Source organism: Astyanax mexicanus, chromosome 25 (genome assembly GCF_023375975.1).
Source record: "Astyanax mexicanus isolate ESR-SI-001 chromosome 25, AstMex3_surface, whole genome shotgun sequence".
In the NCBI taxonomy this organism is placed as follows: Eukaryota; Metazoa; Chordata; class Actinopteri; order Characiformes; family Acestrorhamphidae; genus Astyanax; species Astyanax mexicanus.
In genome coordinates this window covers 11,318,940-11,338,548 of record NC_064432.1, presented here as the reverse complement: position 1 = coordinate 11,338,548, position 19,609 = coordinate 11,318,940, and the positions used below count along the sequence as shown (strand labels likewise).

Here is a 19,609-nt window from a genome sequence, read left to right as displayed (position 1 = left end):
ACTCAGCAAACAGTTTAATGAGAATGGCTCCTAGAAATCGGTTCATTAATCAGTCATCATTAACAAAAAAATCTCTGAAAACATTTGTCGGTTGGCTAGGTCTTTGAGTTATGCCCAAAATACGTCATTATGACAGACAGTGCATTACTCTTTCTGCTTATTTATATAGATGTTATTTTCTGAAATTAGATACAGCTGTTTATTCTCATATTTATCTGCAATCATTACCAGCCCATAACAATTTCTGTTCTATTGTTGCCAAAATAATAATAATTATTAATAATTATACTGCAAGCATTAAAATATAATACATGCAAAAATAAATATATTTAAACAAGTTAGGATTAAATTACTAATTACTAAATCTTTTGTTATTTCGAGTTTATGCGTTATGAACTAACATGCATGAGAATGGATTGCACATTTGCTTGCAATTCTGTACTTTACCTCATGATGTCACAAATTTTGTCTCTCTCTACAAAGTTTTGAAGGAATAAGTATGTTTTAAAACTTGTTTAAACATACGCTCATTTTCACGCTGAGTATTTCTTAATAAATCACAGTGTGCTAAGTGCGGACCACGCTTGAGAGAATCAATGTAAAGAAAAAGAAAAAAGAGGGGGAGGGTGGACTCGAGAATTTTGGGCTGGAGTTCTGAACTGCTTAGCTGAAGGAGCCTGCAGTTATATCCCCCGTTGAGGAAAGTGGTAGGTAGTTAGAGCTGTTTTTATAGGGCGATTAGTTGATAAGAGGTGGAGTTAGAGCACGGTCCTTTACCCTTTTTATTGCATAACTCCAATTCTTGCGTTAGATGTAGCTCACACACATTTCAGACCTTTTTTATAGAGACACACTTTACATTTCAATTCCTGAAAATCTCACACTGTGCTCACCTTTCTGTGTGTGTGTGTATCTGTGTTTAGATTGGAACATGGAGGGAAGATCAGAATCAAACCTGGATTAAAAAAATGTAAGTTCTCTCTCTTAAACACACACCCACAACTACTACACACTATACACACAATATATACAAACACTACACAAAAACACACACTGCATACAAACACTACACACACTCATGGGTGGAAAACAAAACACAAAAGCGGGTGGACAAACACATAATAGCGCCGAGCATGAGTGAGGGAGAAACAGAGGATCGCCTGGGAAGCAAGAGGGAACAACTTCCCAACTAAAACAAAGGTAGGACTCTTGGTGCTTGTGGGGGAACAGCGGTTCCACCAGGGGGAGGAAAGGGGAACCGCGGGGAGCCAAACAAAGAGAGTGGCCACGTCACCGTGCTGCCACTGCACACAGTTTTGGCTCCACCAGACTCGAGAGAGGGAGAACAGAGAAATTAAAGAGGAGCTGAGGAGACAGCTATGCTGCTCAACCTCACTCAAAGTAAAGTGGGAAGCGAAACTTGCCGTAGATAGAGCAGAGGGGAAGAGTAAACAGCCGGGGCTTGCTCGAGAAACGGGCATTGATTCACTCTCACAAGCTTCAAAGATCTAGCGCCGAGTGGCCGGTTGGTGTCCCTTAAAAGGTGTTGATAGCAGGTGTTGGTAATTAGCCAAATTAACCCTAGCGGGCACCCAGGACCGCTCTTCTAGCCCATACCCCTACCAGTCTATCAGGTACTGGGGGCACCACCAATGGTACGGGGACCCGGAGGAGCAGCAGGACCCACAGAACAGAGGTAGGGCTTAAGGCAGGAGACGTGAAAGGTCGGGTGGATCCTTTTAAGGGCAGGTGGCAGGGTGAGTCGGTACAAAACCGAATTAATCCAGCGAAGGATCTTGAAAGGCCCCAGGTACCTAGGGGCCAGCTTGCGCGGAGTACCCTCCAATGGGATATTCTTTGCCAACAGCCAGACACGTTGGCCGACCCAATAAGAGGAGGCGGGCCGCCGCCTCCTGTCAGCGTGCCGTTTTTGGGTCGCCCTAGCAGACAAGAGGCCAGTTCGGGCCCTCCTCCAGGCTCTGCTGCAACGCCGGACCATCTGGTCGGCTGAAGAAACTCCGGTGACCATCTCCTGTCCGGATAAAGCAGGTGAAGCATACCCAAACTGGCAGGCAAAGGTTGACATCCCTAGAGATGGTGGTGTTCTGCCCCCTCAAGCCAGTGCCTGCACTCCTCCAGGGCGAGCTTCACTGCCAGGAGTTCCCGATCTCCCACGTCATTCCTCTGCTCCGCAGGGGTTAGCCGATGGGAGTAGTAGGCACATGGGTGCAGTCGGCCATCCGGTCCCACCTGCTGGGACAAGACCGCACGACAAATGGGAGTCTGGGGTCAGGCAGTCGGAGAACCAGAGCCCTGGTCAATAGATGCTTGATAGCATCAAATGCTTCCTGGGCTTCTGTGGACCAGCTGAACCACCCCGACATCTTCCTTGTCAGAGCGGTTAGCGGGGCAGCCACAGCGCTAAAATTCCTGACAAACCTTTGAAAGAAGTTAGCAAAGCCCAGAAAACGTTGGACCGGGTGCACAGATGTGGGCCAGGGCCAGTTATCGACTGCCTTGACCTTGGTGGGATTCATGCGCAGGGTGTTATGGGACACCGCAAAGCCCAAAGACGAGATGGACTGCGCATGGAACTCGGACTTCTCCATTTTGACGTAGAGGTGGTTCTCCAGGAGTAGTTGGAGAACCCGTCGGACATGGGTAACGCGTTCGTACGCCGAGAGACTGTATATAAGAATGTCATCTAGGTAGACGAACGCATACGGTCCAATGCCTCCCGGAGAACCTAGTTGATATACCCCTGATAGACAGAGGGGGTGTTCATCAACCCGAACGGCATCATCAGGAATTCATAGTGCCCGGACGGGGTGATAAACGCCGTCTTCCATTCATCACCCCCCTTTCTCCTAACCAGGTTGTAGGCACTGTGCAGGTCCAGTTTTGTAAAAAGATGACATCAGGGGTAGGTGGTAACGGTTCTTTACCGTTATTTTGTTGAGACCCCGATAGTCTATTCAGGGCCTCAACCCGCCATCCTTCTTGCCCACAAAAAAGAAACCGGCACCGGCCGGGAAGGAAGAAGTCGTATGAATCCCAAGGCAAGGGCCTCCTGGATGTACTCCTCCATAGCCCGGTGCTCAGGGCCTGAGAGAGAAAACAACCTTCTGCTGGGGGAATTGTCCCAGGGAGAAGGTCAAGGCCATGTCGCAGGGACGGGGGGGGGGTGGGGTGGTGTGGGGAAGGATTTGGGCCTTTTGCTTACTAAAGACCTCCCAGAGGTCCAGGTAGTCAGAGGGTACCCTGGAAAGGTCAGGACCCGCGGGATCAGGATCACCCTGGGAAGCCCTGGGAGGTTGGAGGCAGGACTATCCACTAGCTGGCCCCCATTTTACCACCGACAGTGTGATCTGCTCGGAATGTGACCCAACTCGCAGCATGACAGGGCGTGTTGGTGCGTCACCTCCCCTGGCTCCAGGGAGCGCCTGTCTATCGCTGCTATTGGTAAAGGTTCCCCTAGGGGAACCAGCGGCAAGGCAAGCCTTCTGGCCAAGGCCACTTCCAGGAAGTTGCCTGCCGCTCTTGAATCCAGAAAAGCTGGATTCAAGAGCGTGTGGCATTCAGGAACACTTCCATAGTGCGAGGGGAGCCGAGAGCCTGCGAAATTCTATGGCGTACTCTGACACCAACCTCTTACCCTTTCATAGGTTCAGGAGATGGGTCCCCGAAAACGGGTGGAAAACAAAACCCGAAAATGGGCAGACAAACACAAAATGGCACTGAGCGTGAGTAAGGGAGAAACAGAGGATCGCCTGGGAAGCAAGGCTAACCCTTATTTTCAGGGAGATAAAGGGAACAACTTCCCAACAAAAAAAAAATTAGGAGTCTTGGTGCTTGTGGGGGAACAGCGGTTCCACTGGGGGGAGAAAAGGGGAACTGCGGGGAGCCAAACAAATAGAGCGGGCGCGTCACCTCACTGCCGCTGCTACACACACACAGACACAAAGACTCGAGGGAGGGGCGGAAGGTGTCGATAGCAGGTGTTGGTAATTAGCCAAATTAACCCTCTGCGCTGGCCTGGCGTGCCCTCCGATGTCCCAGAGGATGCCTCAATCGGCCACCAGACCTTACACATTACATCTAAACACTGTGTGTTCTTGTTTTCAGACAGCTGTGATTTCACACTGGATCCAAACACAGCGTACCGGTATCTCTCTCTGACTGAGGAGAATAGAGCGGTGGAGTGTAGAGAGGAGCTGCAGTCGTATCCTGATCATCCAGAGAGATTTGATTGGTGGCAGCAGGTTTTGAGTAGAGAGGGAGTTACTGGACGCTGTTACTGGGAGGCTGAGTGGAGCGGGAGAGGAGGAGCTGCTGTAGCTCTGAGTTATAAAACCATCAGCAGGAAAGGAGGAGGATCAGACTGTGTGTTTGGAGGTAATATAAACTCCTGGAGTCTGTACTGCACTAATAACACATACTCTGTTCATCATAATAACAACAGAACTGATCTCCCCCCTCCTCCCTCCGGCTGTAGGAGAGTAGGAGTGTATGTGGACTGTCCTTCCGGCACTCTGTCCTTCTACAGCGTCTCCTCTGATACACACACACACTCACACACTCTCACACACTTACACACACCCTCACACACACTCACATCCTCACACACTCTCACACCCTCAAACACACCCTCACACACACTCACACACTTATACACATTCTACACCACCTTTACTCAGCCCCTCTATGCAGGGATTGGAGTTGATTTTCGCTCCTCAGTACGTCTGTGTAAGATAGAATAACCCTGTGTGTAACAGTGTGTGTAAGCGTATCTGTATGTGTGTGAGTGTGTGTGTGTGTGTGAGAGAGGGAGAATGTGTGTATAAATAAATGTATCAGTTTTATATAGGTGATTTTGTAAATTTGTCACTACCTTTATTTTAATTACTGTTACCTTTATTCACAACTGTTATCACTTATTCTGTACTAATTGTTAATTATTGTGTTATTTTATTGTAAAATAAATACATTATAATAAAGGTACTTTAAATCTAGACTGGATCAGACTTACTTTACAAGACCTAATGGGCTAAAGCTGGACTATGAACATGGGAATAAAACAGAGAAGCTTCCTGTGCACAATTTCAGAGATTAGGAATGAAGCAGGTGCCATCTGTATAGATCACACTGCAATTAACTCACACTTTATCAGTTACTACCATAACTTGCACACATCAGAAACACTGAAGGATTAATGCCCTTAAAAATCTTTTTAAAATATAGAGATTCCTCATATAGATCCTTTAAAGGTACATTCTGTAGGAACTGAGAGCAAGCGTGTGAAATGGCTACAGCAGTCAAATTTCAAAACATCACTCCGGTCTGCTCCGCCCACCCCTCCATAGACACAAAGCAGATTTGGGTTGCTAAATTCAGCATGCTGAATCTACACAATCTACACAAAGTTTAGACTAGCAGGGCTCCAGACTGCGACTAAAATGGTCGCAAATGCGACCAAAAATATTTTTTTGCGAGTTATAAAATTAATTAAGTCGTCACTGGCGACAGGTGACAAAGTAGATTTTTTTTGCGTTTATTTATTTATTTTGCTTTCTTTTTGGTTGTGTTTATCGGCGTAACTATACTACGGCACCCAATCAAATGGACGTTTTTGCCTACCCCCCCCCCCCCAAAAAAAAGCCCCAAAACGTAACTACCACAGCAGCGTAGCTAAGCTGAGCTTTTATCCATTGGCGCGCAGTTTGCAACCGTGGACTACTGGAAAATGCAGACGAAGATGAACTTCCAGGAAAAGTACAACCACAGACATTTTAAAACTTCTTGGCTGCAGGAGTTTGCGTGGCTCAGGTATGACAACATAAAGCAGACATGTTTTGCGAATTCTGTTCCACAGTAAGCAAAGATATCGCTGGAAACACGGAGAGTCGAAAGCATAAAAATGCACGCGACTGTTTTTTAGTGTGCTCCGACAAAACCTCCCTTAGCTCGCGCATGTGATAAAACCGAAAAATGAAATTTAATGGAGACTACATGCATGTGAGGAACTACCCTTCACCAAATTCACCTCCCAAGTCTTGTTAATAAGAAAAAATGGACTGGATGTGTCGAAAACGTATGATAATGACACAGCTTGTGCCGAGTTTGTAGGACGTAACGTTATAGCAGACGACGTCAAAGCGCAGACCGTGACAGAAGCCCAGAAAGCTAAGTATATCTCTGTAATCACTGACTGTGGGACTGATGTGCCCGGCAGTTAAACGTAGTCGCTTATTGCAGACACGTTTCTGGTGGTCTACCGGTGTACCGGTGTTTTGTCAAGTTATGCTACCCAAAGGCTTCCTAAAGGCACTGCGCATGTGCAAACCTACACGTTCTGATCATTTCTCGTGTTTTTTATAACAAATCTATTTTTTTGTGCATAAAACAACCTGGAATCACTGTCATTGCACAAAAGTGTACATATAAATTATTAATAATAAATACAATAATTAATTAATTATAATTTAAATACAAAGAAAGCAAAAGCAGTTTGTAAAGAACTCTCATTGCCATAACTTTACCATGACACAGTGATTTATGTTATCCAAATATACCAACGCTACATCTACTGGGGACTTCTGCAAACATGCTCTAACGTTGAGCTTCTTTTGAGTTTTTACAGTTAAATATACACTAGGGTAGCACGGTTTGACAAGGTAGCACAACTCAACAGAACAAGAGGCACTCTTTAGAAGTGAGATAGGAAAACATATTTTCTGATTTCATTGTTTGCCTCAAAGACTGGAACTGGCAATCCTGAACACTCAATAATCCCTTCCAATTAGCCCCAAAAGCAAGCTTAAGCTGAAAGCAATTGGTGTGGAGTTGGGGTGTACCATAAGCTCACCTTCTGCAGTAAAGACTCAGCATTATTGTTTGGCACTATATTGGCGCCCAAATTTTTTATTTTAGGAGCCACTGGCTCCTATGCAATGTGCCGGACCGCTTGAGCTTCGCGATGTGCCGGACCATGCGAGCTCCGCTGTGTGCTGGACCGCGAGCTCCGCGAATAGTGGAGCTACGCAAGCTCCGCGCCTGAGATACAGCTACACCTTGCCAACCTAACTTTCTCTCTCAGGTACTCTCTGCCTTTTTATAGCAGCTGCACAGAGATCACTGATATGAATGCTAACACTCAATTTTTTTAATTTATTTAAACACCACATCTACTGGAGGTGATAAATTAACGTTGACTAAATTACAAAGTAGCAGCTCTGGGATGGTCTTGTGTCTTTTTAAGCTCTAAGTCTCCAACTTTAAAACTCACTGCCAATATTCACTTTGTTATATTCCTTATTTGGTCACTGAGCTTCCTTAAGACATGTTGAGGCTTTTAAAGCTGTGTAGCAGCTGAGGTTTAACTGAACCAGCCCTGCTAGCTTTTTTGCTGTGCTGCGCTCGCTGTACGTGCTGGCAAACTCGGTGGGTGGAGTTAGTGTTGGGGAAGGAGCAGCAGGCGGAGACAGAGGAAAAAACAAACACAAAATCCAGGACGGAGTGAAAACATAAAATAGGAATGTACTGCCTGAATCCCTGCTGGCAGGAGCTGCCAGTCCTTTCACTCAACATGTTTCCCTAATATCTGATGATACATCCTGATCATTTTATCATTTAATACTAAAATTTTGTTACATATTGGTCCTTTAACAAAGGCTGAGATGGAGTCTCTGTTTTCATTAGAAGATATTGAGAAAGTCATTAGAAGTATGCAAGGGAGAAAATCACCTGGTCCAGATAAGTACTCAGCAGAATTCTTTAAGAAATTCTTAAATCAATTTGCCCCTCTTTTAACTGCTGTATATAATGAATCTTTGTCGGCTGGTTTAATGCCTGAAACAATGTGACAAGCTACTATATCACTTATTCAGTAAAAAGGTAAAAATAAACAGGAGTGTGGCTCTTATCATCCTATTTCTCTTCTTAATGTAGACAATAAAATATTTGCTAAATAATTTGCCATCATCCTGAATCTATTCTCCCAACTATTATCTCACCAGACCAGACAGGTTTTGTAAAAAATGTATATTCTATGTTCAACATCAGACAATTGTATAGTATAATATATATATAATCCCTCTCCACTTGACAAACCAGAAGTGGTTATATTCTTAGATACACAGAAGGCTTTTGATGGGGTGGAGTGGGACTTTATCTTTTACACTCTTAATGTGTTTGGCTTCAGGCCAAATATATCATGGATAAAAATTATTTACAAATTGCCAATTGCAGCAGTCCAGACTAATAACAACATATCACCCAAGTTTACACTTAAGCGAGGAATAAGAATAGGGTCACCACTGTCTCCCCTCTTTTTTACAATCAAAATTGAACTGCTATACATAGTATTACATAGTAACAAGTAACAATTAAGTGTATTGTGAGAGCAGATGGGGAACATAAAATCTCATTTTATGCAGATGATTTGTTACTTTATTCTCTGACAAAGTCTCTGACTTAGCCAAACAAAAAAAGTGAATTAATGCTCATAAATCTGGCAGCAAAAGAGTCCTCACTTGTTTCCACATTGCTGTTAAAAGTGTGCCTGGAAAAAAATTAAATACCTTGGTGTTTGGGTCACTCTCAGATTTAAAGATCTTTTCTCTGCAAATTTGCCCCCTTTCTTGTCCTCTCTAAAGGCAGATCTTAATGGTAGGGATTTAATACCCATGTCTTTAGCAGGTAGAATAAAGTCAATAAAGATGAGTGTATTGCCCAAATTTCTCTATATGTTTCAGTTTATACCAGTTTTACTACCTAAACATTGTTTATTTCCCTAGATAAAAAAAGCTTTCTTCCTTTATTTGTAACAAAAGAACCCACACATAAGTAACTCTATATTACTGAGATCTTGTGAGCAGGGAGGAATGGAACTACTGAATTTTTAGTTTTACTATAGGGCAGCAAATATCAAAATGATTTCCTGTTGGATGGAACAGAATCAAAGCGTTTCTGCACCTGAATATTGAAAGAGGTTCCTATGAAAACACTTCAATGTGTTTGTTATTATATTTTGTCATACATTTTCTTCACTGTCCTCCATCAAACCTGACTTTCTCCCCAAAAGCTAATTAAATACATGCTTAAAGCTATCTCAGCTGTACTTACTACTTATTTATTTAGCCTTAAATTTACAGATACTGAACAGTTCTGATGTTCCTACTTCTATAGGGCAAAAACTATGAATATGATATATTTAACTGAAACTGCTGATCTGAACAACCATTAATTTATAAAGGAAATTCTTGAAAAAAAAATCAGGGGTGCCGAAACATTTTTATACCACTGTAACCATGTGAAATGTAATTAAGTTTTATGTATAATTAGGAACACACATCAGGCATTACAACTGCAGTTATAATTGGAAATAAAAGCTTTGTCAGGGATTAACATAATGACTGATTGAGCTCAGTTTCAGAGCCTGGACTGCAATACAATGAGCTAATTTAAATTCAGATCATTAATAAGATTAACATTCTACAGTAATCAAACAAAATGCATTCTAGGCTTTGTATAGACACCATATTTGTGCTGTTTAACCTTTTCTCCAGTATAACAATCGCTTAAAAAAAAAAAAAAACGAAGCAAGTGTCAATGCATGCGCAGAATGCCACTGACCTGAAACTGCTGGCGTGAATCTGCTGGCGTGAATCTGCTGGATTAAATCCGCGGCTCTGTAGACAAACCCTTCTCCAAAGACGGAGTCTAAAATTACACCACCACTTCCACCTACCATAACCATATTACAGGATATATATATATATATATATATATATATATATATATATATATAAGAACAGATTCTTCTATAAAACCTCTGCAGGTCGTATTTTGTTATTATTTTAAAGCAGTAGTTTATATTAGCGCTGCCCTCACCTGCTCTTTATGAGACTTTGATTCAGCAGGAGATTCTCTCCTGTCAGATTCCTGTCAACATTAGCCTGTTAGCAGCTAACAGAGTTAGCAGTGAATTAGCTCTGTTTAAACTGAGAAAAACACTAACAATGTATGGGTAAATTGATTAGATTAAACAAATTTAGATTAAATTAGTATAATTAAAAGCTAATTTTGGACAAACGTTAGGAAAAAGCTAAACTAGTTAGCTTCCTAGTGTTGGGTAAGCTAGCTACTGAATGTGCCCAAACAGTGTTCTCAAATCTTACGCTTTGAGCGTGTGACACATGCACATCAGCGAGTTCACACGCTTACACCCCACACATGGTATTTCTCACTCTTGATTTATTTTTTTTCTAAAACAAAAAAAATCCAATCACCACACATAAATTAATTCGCCCTGTCTACAAACGAGTCACAGCCATTGGTCACAGCGCTTCTGTACTCAGAGAAGTCACCCAGTTACCACACCATATTCAGCCAATCCATCGGCTGCATATTATAATGTACTCAAGTTGAGCCAATCAGAATATATATCGCTCTGTTGTTAGGCAGACCTAGTCAAAGAGGGTGGAGTTTCAGCCAGAGAGTCAGGCGCAAAGAACTGTCCGATTCCAAAAAACACGTTGGTGAACAACTGAAGGAGAACGGCACCACTGGAGGAACTGCGAAAAAAGCGAATTGGATACCTAGGACTTCCCGTCAGGTAATAAATTCATGTTTACAAATATTCCATTAGTAAGTTAGTGTTACTCGTTGGACCAACATTAAGCCTACACCTGTCCGTTTCAAGCTACCGCTAGTTTAGGTAATTAACTAGCAATTTGATCAAATCAGACTTGTTCTCTTTCAAGTTGAACACACTCTTGGAGGGTCAATGGGCCGGTGGGTCGATGGGTGACCCCCACCAAAATATCTCACTCCCACCAAACTTAAAAACTTGAGAGCCCTGTACCCAAAGTTTCTGAGGAGAAAAGGCATTTATTTTCTGTGACTAGAAAGGTTTTTAAACATTTTGGAGAAACTAATTGCCACTTTTATTAACAATTTTTCGAACATCTATCTGTTTTTAAGCTAATTTACCTCCGTAAGAGTGAATTATCCTCAAATTCTACTTCAGTTTAAGATCCCAGTTTTATTGCTTGTAAGCTGTTCACTAGCTATCTTGTGCTGTATAATGGATGTAATTGATTTAAATTATTTATAAGTTAGTGAATAGATCAATATTAGTTTTATTCTGCCAGATACCTGCATTTAATATCATGAATAACTCCCCTTCTACTGCAAGTCATCTGATATTTTGATGCTTAATATTTTAAATGTTAGTGTTGTTTAATTGTGGAAACACAGTGATTGATATTTGAATTTATTTGAGTTTAATTATTTCAAATAAATTAATTAATAAATAAAAACCCCAAATGTAGCCAATCATCCAGTCTTGTTGAATGTCTCAGTTCTAATTATAGTAAATACGGAGGTTTTATAGAAGTATCTGTTCTGATAGCACATAATGTTTTATATCATTATTAGAAGCACAAACTCATTAAAGATCATTTATATAAAATGCAGGACATGACACTGCTCCTTTTTTCCAGCAAGAATAACTTAACTTTTCTGCTTTATTATCACAGTGTACATGTGCAGTAGTCACATTAGAGAACATGCAATGCAAAGTACATTATTTATTTATTTATTTACAAGAAAAATTAACACTATTCTCATTTTTCTTTGAATAGGTCACTGACGCAAAGCTTTTAGACAACCACATATACTTAATTATATATAAGTGAGTGTTATATAATTCTTCTTTTATTTAAAGTATTTAAAGTATAATGGGAATATTATGCTCAATATAGTATATTCTATAATAAGAGTAATTATAATAAAAAATATTTGCAAAACAAAACTTTAAACAAAAACTTTACATAATGCAAACATTTTTTTTATAAACACGTTACACTGCTGAGATCTTGTTAAGGAAAAATATTTAGGACATTAAATATTTTTTATATTAATTACACGACATTTTTAAGGTTGATATGAATTTGTCTAGACAGTCACTTAATTTAAATTTTAATATGAATGTGTGTGTACACAACTTTCTTAATGTTTGAACAATTACAAGAGATACTTTTTATTGTTATGATTTTAAAGTTGTACTGCTGAAAATATTTAACACAACAGTTCAGTTCAAAAGACATTGTTTAGCTGTTTTAATGCGTCTGAACTTGTATTTAAGTGGTAAATGATTTAGTGCGGCTCGGTCTGAACAGAACAGAAGTATTGGGAATAAATAAATAAGGATCATTATTCAAAATAAGGTTTATACAGGTCCTCAGATAAACACTGATAATTCAACCAATAACCAATAAATGGATCGAATAGTCAGTGTTTGCTAAAAAAAACTGCATTTATAATTATAATAATTATAGCAAAAAAATATATATATAAATAAATAATGTGTATTCATATGTAAATGACAGCTGTTCACTGAGACTGTGTAATGAACAGTAAATGATGATAGGTCTCCATAAATACAGTAAGTTAAATGTTCAAACCCTGTTCAGATCAGCTCAGAGGAGATCAGTTATACTGCTCTTCTTCTTCTTTTTCTTCTTCTGTTGAAGCAGTGAATTTACACTGCAGTGATATTTACAGAGCAGCAGGTGTTCTGTCGAAGAGTGCTACCTTACTGAACTGTGCTCCCCTAGTGTATATTTAAAGGTAAAAATACAAAAAAACACCATATTAGAATTGTTTTCTGGCAGGAGTGTAGGGAGGATAACTGAATAGAAAAGACTAAATCACTGTATCGGTGTGAAGTTAAGGTAAAAAAAGGTGATAAGAAACAGTTTTTCTTTTGTTTATTTTAAATTGTTTTTTTTTTATTATTATTTGTTTAATTGAGATTTACTTTTATGTAACCCTTAAATAAATAATGTTAGTGAGCTCAGGGTGTTTAATGCAGTCATGGAAAATAGAATTATCATGAAAAACTAATGAAAACATTATAAAATGTGGGTCAGAGCATGCGCAGGGCGTTTTACAGCTGTGTGGGAGAAACTTCAGACTCATAAATATTCAAACATTACATTCAGCCCTGTGATATGACTGGCTGACAGTAGGGAATAACGAACAATAGCCCCTCCCCGGCGCCTATTCGCTCTGATAGAGTGGGGGGCGGGGCTTAGAAGGAGACAGGTGAGACGCAGGTGAAGGAGAAAGTCCAGTCTTCTCCATTAGAAGAGGACAGAAGTCTGGATTCACTCTGTAAGTTCAGAACTGAAGAGAATGTAGAACAGAACCGGTTCTAAGGGTTCCTCAGATCCAGAACCGTTCTTTAAACTCAGCTCAGTGTCCGATTACACTGGAAGAACCAGGATCAGCATGGAGATCTGACCCGGGTCTGGATCAGACCTGGACCTGGTCTAGATCAGACCGGCTGGAGAATAATCAGCTCTAACAGATCAATAATGCTGTAAACTGAAGAGAAATGCGTAGATATAGATTGATATTTATTGATCACAGTGTAGTTTATGCTGTTTAAAGCGCATTACTGCTTAATGTGGGCTTTAATCTTTTGGGTAGATAAAAACACGGAACTGCTATAAAGGCGTGTTTATATGCAGTAGCGCTGTTCAACCAGCAGGGGGAGCAACGGAGCTTAAGATCACGTGGAGTGTTAGTGTTTTTGATCCTGCTGTTTTATATTATACTTAAATAATATTTATATTCTGATGTACTAACATAATAATAATATTACTAATCATAATAATAGAACAGTGTGTATATTTATAATATTGTGTAATGTAGTAATATTACTAGTAATATTTAAATTATAATAATTATAATAACAGTAAATGTCTCTGTAATCTGTAGAATAATGTGTAATGAGGGTAAATCACACTGTTATGTATCGTTCTCTGGTTTGTTTTGTTTTGTTTGTTTATCAGGTATTATTTAATGCAGTTCTGATGATAATGTCATTATTCTAAGAATAAAGGTTTTATTCTAACGGCTGATCTGTTCTCAGGGGTCGGTGTCGGCAGCGTTCAGCTGTGTGTGAATGAAGAAAAGTGATGGATCTCCAGAACTCCAGCAGTGGAGGAGGACCTCCTGCCCTAAAGTGAGTAAATGAAGTGATGGGTTTTATTTGTAAAGTGTTTTTTTGTGTTTTATTGGTTGCAGCTCTAATCCTGGACCTATGATCTGCATATTTTATAGTTTTAAAATATTGAGAACAGAGTTTCTCCTGGAGTCAGAAACCTTTGCTGTATTTAAACACAGAGAAATGCTTAACACACCAGCCACTTATTCTTATACTAGAATGTGTTTCTAATCTGTATTTAAAGTAAATATCTGCCTTTAATATCTAATAGTTAATATTAATAATTATTATACTGTATTTTAGTGTAAAGTGTAAATATGTTCTTGGACAGTAACAGTATTACAGGTGGTTGCTGTAGTGATTTTATGTTGTTGCTATAGTGGTTGCTATGGGCTGTTTGCAGCTGGTGAGGGTCAATAACCTGAACAGATCTGGTCCGGTTCAGGATGGTGGTAAGAGGATCTGTTCCATATTTTTGACCATAAATGTGACGATTTGCTCAAAATCTGGATCAGATTTGTCTGTAGTGAAAGTGAACTCTGAACCAGATCCATTGTGAGGATCCGTCTCGGATTTTACCACATGCTGTCTGGGTTTACATCAGCATTAGAAATTAGGAAGTCCTGATGCGCTGTATTTATATAGATCGGATGAAAGTTATTGGGTCTGTTATTAAAGCTGTGGAATGAAGCTTCTTACAGAAAGACTTGTTCTATTCTGTTCTGATCTGTATCTCTGTTAGAGTTCAGTATAATTCCATTTAGGGGGAAAAATACCTTATAGTTTATAATACAGTATAATTGTGTAATTGTTTAGCTCTTACCAATACATGTTATTAACTAGTCGCAGATCTATAAAACGTCTACGTATAGTAAATGTGATCTAATCAGGTGATGACATTGTGACATCATAACAAACACACAAATATATGCAACAGTTTTTGGACAAGCATTTTTCAGTTTGGAGCTGCAGACAGAAAGCTTTGGGACGCTTCTGGGACGATTATGAAGAAGTTAGTCTGAAACCTGTGAATAAGTTTTAGTAAAGGAACACATTACTCCACACTTTACTTTCATCATGGATCATCATGAAGATCTGTTTTCAGGGAGAAGAGAGCAGCATCTCCAGCCCCCAGTGGAGTGTCTATGAAGAGTGACCGGTCCATTGATTATCCTCCTGATCTCAGCAGTGGAGGAGGAAGCTCTGGGTCTCGGTACATCACTGCACTAAACTACTGTTCTGTTCTGAGAGTGAAGCTCTTCAGTTCCTGATCTATGGAGCTAAATTAGTGCCAAAACTACGCAAATAAAGAAAACGTATTCTGTAAATATGATACTACTTGCAAACAAACACAACACGTTTTACAAATACAAAACTCGACTATCTAACACACACGGTGTGTTTTACAAACACAAAACCTGATGGTTGTAAATATATACGTAAACTTCAAATAAATACACAGCTGTTTTCTAATACATTTACAATCTTTACAAACAAATATAACACATTTTACAAATGCAAAAAGCAATAAACAACAAGTAGAACATGATTTTCAAACATTACCGTGTCATGATTCACGAACACGCTCAGCCCATTTGTAAATCACGTGACTTTTGGCACACTTTTAGCAGTCGCAAACTCGTGTTGAGATTTTCTCACAAATACACCCAACCCTCGTACAAATGCATCGCCCCAGAACAGCAGGTGGCGCTGAGGGACACTTCACAAGCTGTGGCTGCACAGCAAAGCACGCCCCGCGTGCTTTGTTTTACTGTTGTTACTGTCAGCTTTGCGGTTTGGTTTGTTACAGACAGCAGAGATGTAATTATGATATAGGACGCTGTTACACATTACAAATATGAGCTTTCATGCTGAAATACTTTATATTATGCTCTTTAACAAAGAAAGAAAAAAATATTAATTGGTGTTTAAATTAATTAGATAGATAGATAGATAGATAGATAGATAGATAGATAGATAGATAGATAGATCTGGACAAAATAAAAGACCACTTAAAAATGGTATAAAAAAAAAATCTATGATTTAATGATCTTTGCATTATTTGAGGTCTAATAGCTTTGCATATTTTTTGTTATTTCAGCCATTTCTCATTTTCTGCAATAATGCTTTTAATGACAATATGCTGAAATACTCTGTATTATGATCTATCTATCTATCTATCTATCTATATATATATATATATATATATATATATATATATATATATATATATATAGATATATAATATTAAACTCCAATTAATATTATAAAGAGCATAATATAAAGTATTTCAGCATGAAAGCTCATATTTGTAATGTGTAACAGCATCCTATATCATAATTACATCTCTGCTGTTTGTAACAAACCAAACCGTGTATAAATCGGGTATAAAATGGTAGAGTTAAACACATTAATCAGTGTAATGGGGAGCGCTGGAAGCGGGGCGTGCTTTGCTGTGCAGCCACAGCTTGTGAAGTGTCCCTCAGCGCCACCTGCTGTTCTGGAGTGATGCATTTGTAGAGTTGGGGTGTATTTGTGAGAAAATCTCAACACGAGTTTGCGACTGCTAAAAGTGTGCCAAAAGTCACGTGATTTACAAATGGGCTGTGCGTGTTCGTGAATCATGACACGGTAATGTTTGAAAATCATGTTCTACTTGTTGTTTATTGCTTTTTGCATTTGTAAAACGTGTTATATTTGTTTGTAAAGAGCAATGTATTAGAAAACAGCTGTGTATTTGTTTGAAGTTTACGTATATATTTACAACCATCAGGTTTTGTGTTTGTAAAACACACCGTGTGTGTTAGATAGTCGAGTTTTGTATTTGTAAAACGTGTTGTGTTTGTTTGCAAGTAGTATCATATTTACAGAATACGTTTTCTTTATTTGCGTAGTTTTGGCACTAATGTAGCTCCATACTGATCTTTATTAAAGATGTGCTGTGTGTTGGAGTTTCACTGTGTTTAATGTTAACAGAACTGAAACCCAGAGAGGAGCTTCTCCAGAGCCCAGCTGTGTTTCTATGAAGAGTGACACGTCCATCGAGAATCGTCCTATAGATTTCAGCAGTGAAGATATGACCTCTTACCCACAGTGAGTAAAACCCTTTACTGATTTAAAAAAAAGCATAAAACACACACACACACAGGAGGTCAGTGTGAGTTTCTCAATTTAATGATCAGTGTACACAGCTGGGTGTGATGGGGAGGCGGGGTTTAGATTAGACTAACTTCCCTGAACAATGAGGGTACATAACAATGTCAGCTACAGCTTGAAGAATTACACTTATATCTATATTAGGGGTGTGCGATATTGATAAAATCAATATCTCAATCTTTTTTTTTTTTTTTCAGATAAACAGTATTTTGCATTATTCAAAAACATGTAGCTTGATATTCCACCTTCAACAACCTGGAAAGATTAAACGTGACATCAGCTGTGTGAGTGAGTGAGTGAGAGAGTGAGAGAGAGAGAGAACATGGCAGAGGGAGAGGTTTCAGCACAGTGACGTTGTGTCAACAGCAGTGGCGGCTGCTGGTCTTTCAAGGAGGGGAAGCTCAATTTTGGCCTACATCTTAACATATGTAGTTTTATTTATACAAAATTCTACTCTCCCTGAGATGTTTTTTTTTTTTTTTTTGTAAACAAAAGGCATTATTTTCAAGTTTTCACTACACAACAAAAAGGTACTCATTCTTTACATTGAACAATTACATAAAAAAAGACACTATGACCTGAATAAACATAAAATGATCAGTAAAAAAAAAACATTACGCAAAATCTTTAAAGTTGGTAAAGGAAAAAATGCAGGTAAATTTAGTTCCTTTTTGGACTTCCTTTATTAATTTTAATTATTTAAATTATGTTGAATGATAACACAATACTTACTACTTGCCCTGTTCGTTTATATCCTGAGATGGTTTCATCAAGAGGCATGGCCATCAGGACATTTTATTTGTTACAGCACTTCCAGTCAGCCAGCTCACTTTATCATACCAGAACAGCTGAAAAGACCTGTTACTTTTCCCCACCTTTTACACCAAATTAATCTGAGCAGTTGATCTGCCCTGCTGTAAGTAAGACTATCAAATGGCTTCTCCAAAATCCGGTCCACAACATTAAAACTGTCTGACATTATGTGCAGCTTGCACTGGCGCGAGTCTAGTGTGAAGTGTGTCCGTCTGTGAGTGCTTTGTGACGGTGGAGGGGCTGAGCAGCACCCGCTGGACAGAAACTGCGATAGAAAAGAGTGATAGAATTCAGAAAGAGTAACAGAAGTCAGTCTCCAAACACAAGCAGCTACAGAAAAGCACCAGAAATAAAAGCTCGATTTGTCGCTAGTCATTTTTAATAAAGAAAATGCCGCTATAAGGATTAGGAAAGTCTCAGGTTCAACTCAGAACAGAATGAAAATGCTCATGGATCTGAAAAATCATGGATTTTTACAGTAAAAGATCGCTGATTGGCTCATTTCGCTGTCAATCAAAAAGGGACTCCGCCTCAGACAGATCATCCAATCATCATGCAGAAGCTGAGCGTCCGGGCCGGTCGAGGCCAGCCCACTGCCCCATAGACCCCCAGAGACGCTGAGCGTCCGATGGGCGGGACAAAGCCCAGCATTTATCCAATGACTCGTCTCGTTGCGGGAATGAGTGAGAGGAAAGCCGCGGTGTTTGCAAGCACAGCGGTGAGACGTTTGTTGTAGTTAACCACAAGTTTAGCACACACACCAGGGGGAATTTTGGCCCACTCTTCTTTGCAGATCCTCTCTAAATCATGAAGGTTGGTGGGCTGTCGCTTGGCAACTCTGACCTTCAGCTCCCTCCATAGATTTTCGATCGGATTGAGGTCTGGCGACTGGCTGGGCCACTCCATGACCTTAATGTGATTTTTCTTGAGCCAATCCTTTGTTGCCTTTGCTGTATGTTTAGGGTCGATATCATGTTGGAAGACCCAACCACGGCCCATTTTCAGATCCCTGGCAGAGGGGAGGAGGTTGTCCCTCAGGATTGTGCGGTACATGGCTCCATCCATCTTCCCAGTGATGCGGTGAAGTAGCGCTGTACCCTTGGCAGAGAAACACCCCCAAAACATTATGCTTCCACCTCCATGCTTGACGGTGGGCACAGTGTTCTTGGGGTCATAGGCAGCATTTTTCTTCCTCCACACATGGCGGGTGGAGTTGAGGCCAAAAAGTTAAATTTTGGTCTCGTCTGACCACAAAACCTTCTCCCAATAACTTGGTTCATCTTTCAAATGATCATTGGCATACTTGAGGCGCGCCTCCACATGTGCTCTCTTCAGCAGGGGTACCTTTCGGGCACTGCAGGATGTGAATCCATTGTTGCGCAAAGTGTTGCCAATTGTTTCCTTGCAAACTGTGGTCCCAGCTGCCTTCAGGTCATTTGCTAACTCCTGCCGAGTGGTTGCAGGACGATTTCTGACCGTTCTCAGCATCATTGCCACCCCACGAGGCGAAATCTTCTTTGGAGCACCGGGCCGAGGTCTGTTGATTGTCATGTTATACTCTTTAAACTTTCTGATAATTGCACAAATAGTTGTTACTTTCACATCCAACACCTTACTAATCTT

At 40.1% G+C, this 19,609-nt stretch overlaps 1 protein-coding gene across 1 annotated transcript in view; it reads left to right on the top strand.

Moving 5' to 3' along the window:
- The first annotated feature begins 3,047 nt into the window (after positions 1–3,047).
- LOC111189541 (NACHT, LRR and PYD domains-containing protein 3-like) overlaps positions 3,048–19,609 on the top strand; it is a 32,584-nt gene continuing 16,022 nt past the window's right edge. The window contains exons 1-3 of the mRNA XM_049472068.1: positions 3,048–3,269; positions 3,396–3,569; positions 3,666–3,743. Coding sequence (XP_049328025.1) covers positions 3,048–3,269; positions 3,396–3,569; positions 3,666–3,743 — 474 coding nt within the window. The remainder of the gene's footprint in view (positions 3,270–3,395; positions 3,570–3,665; positions 3,744–19,609) is intronic.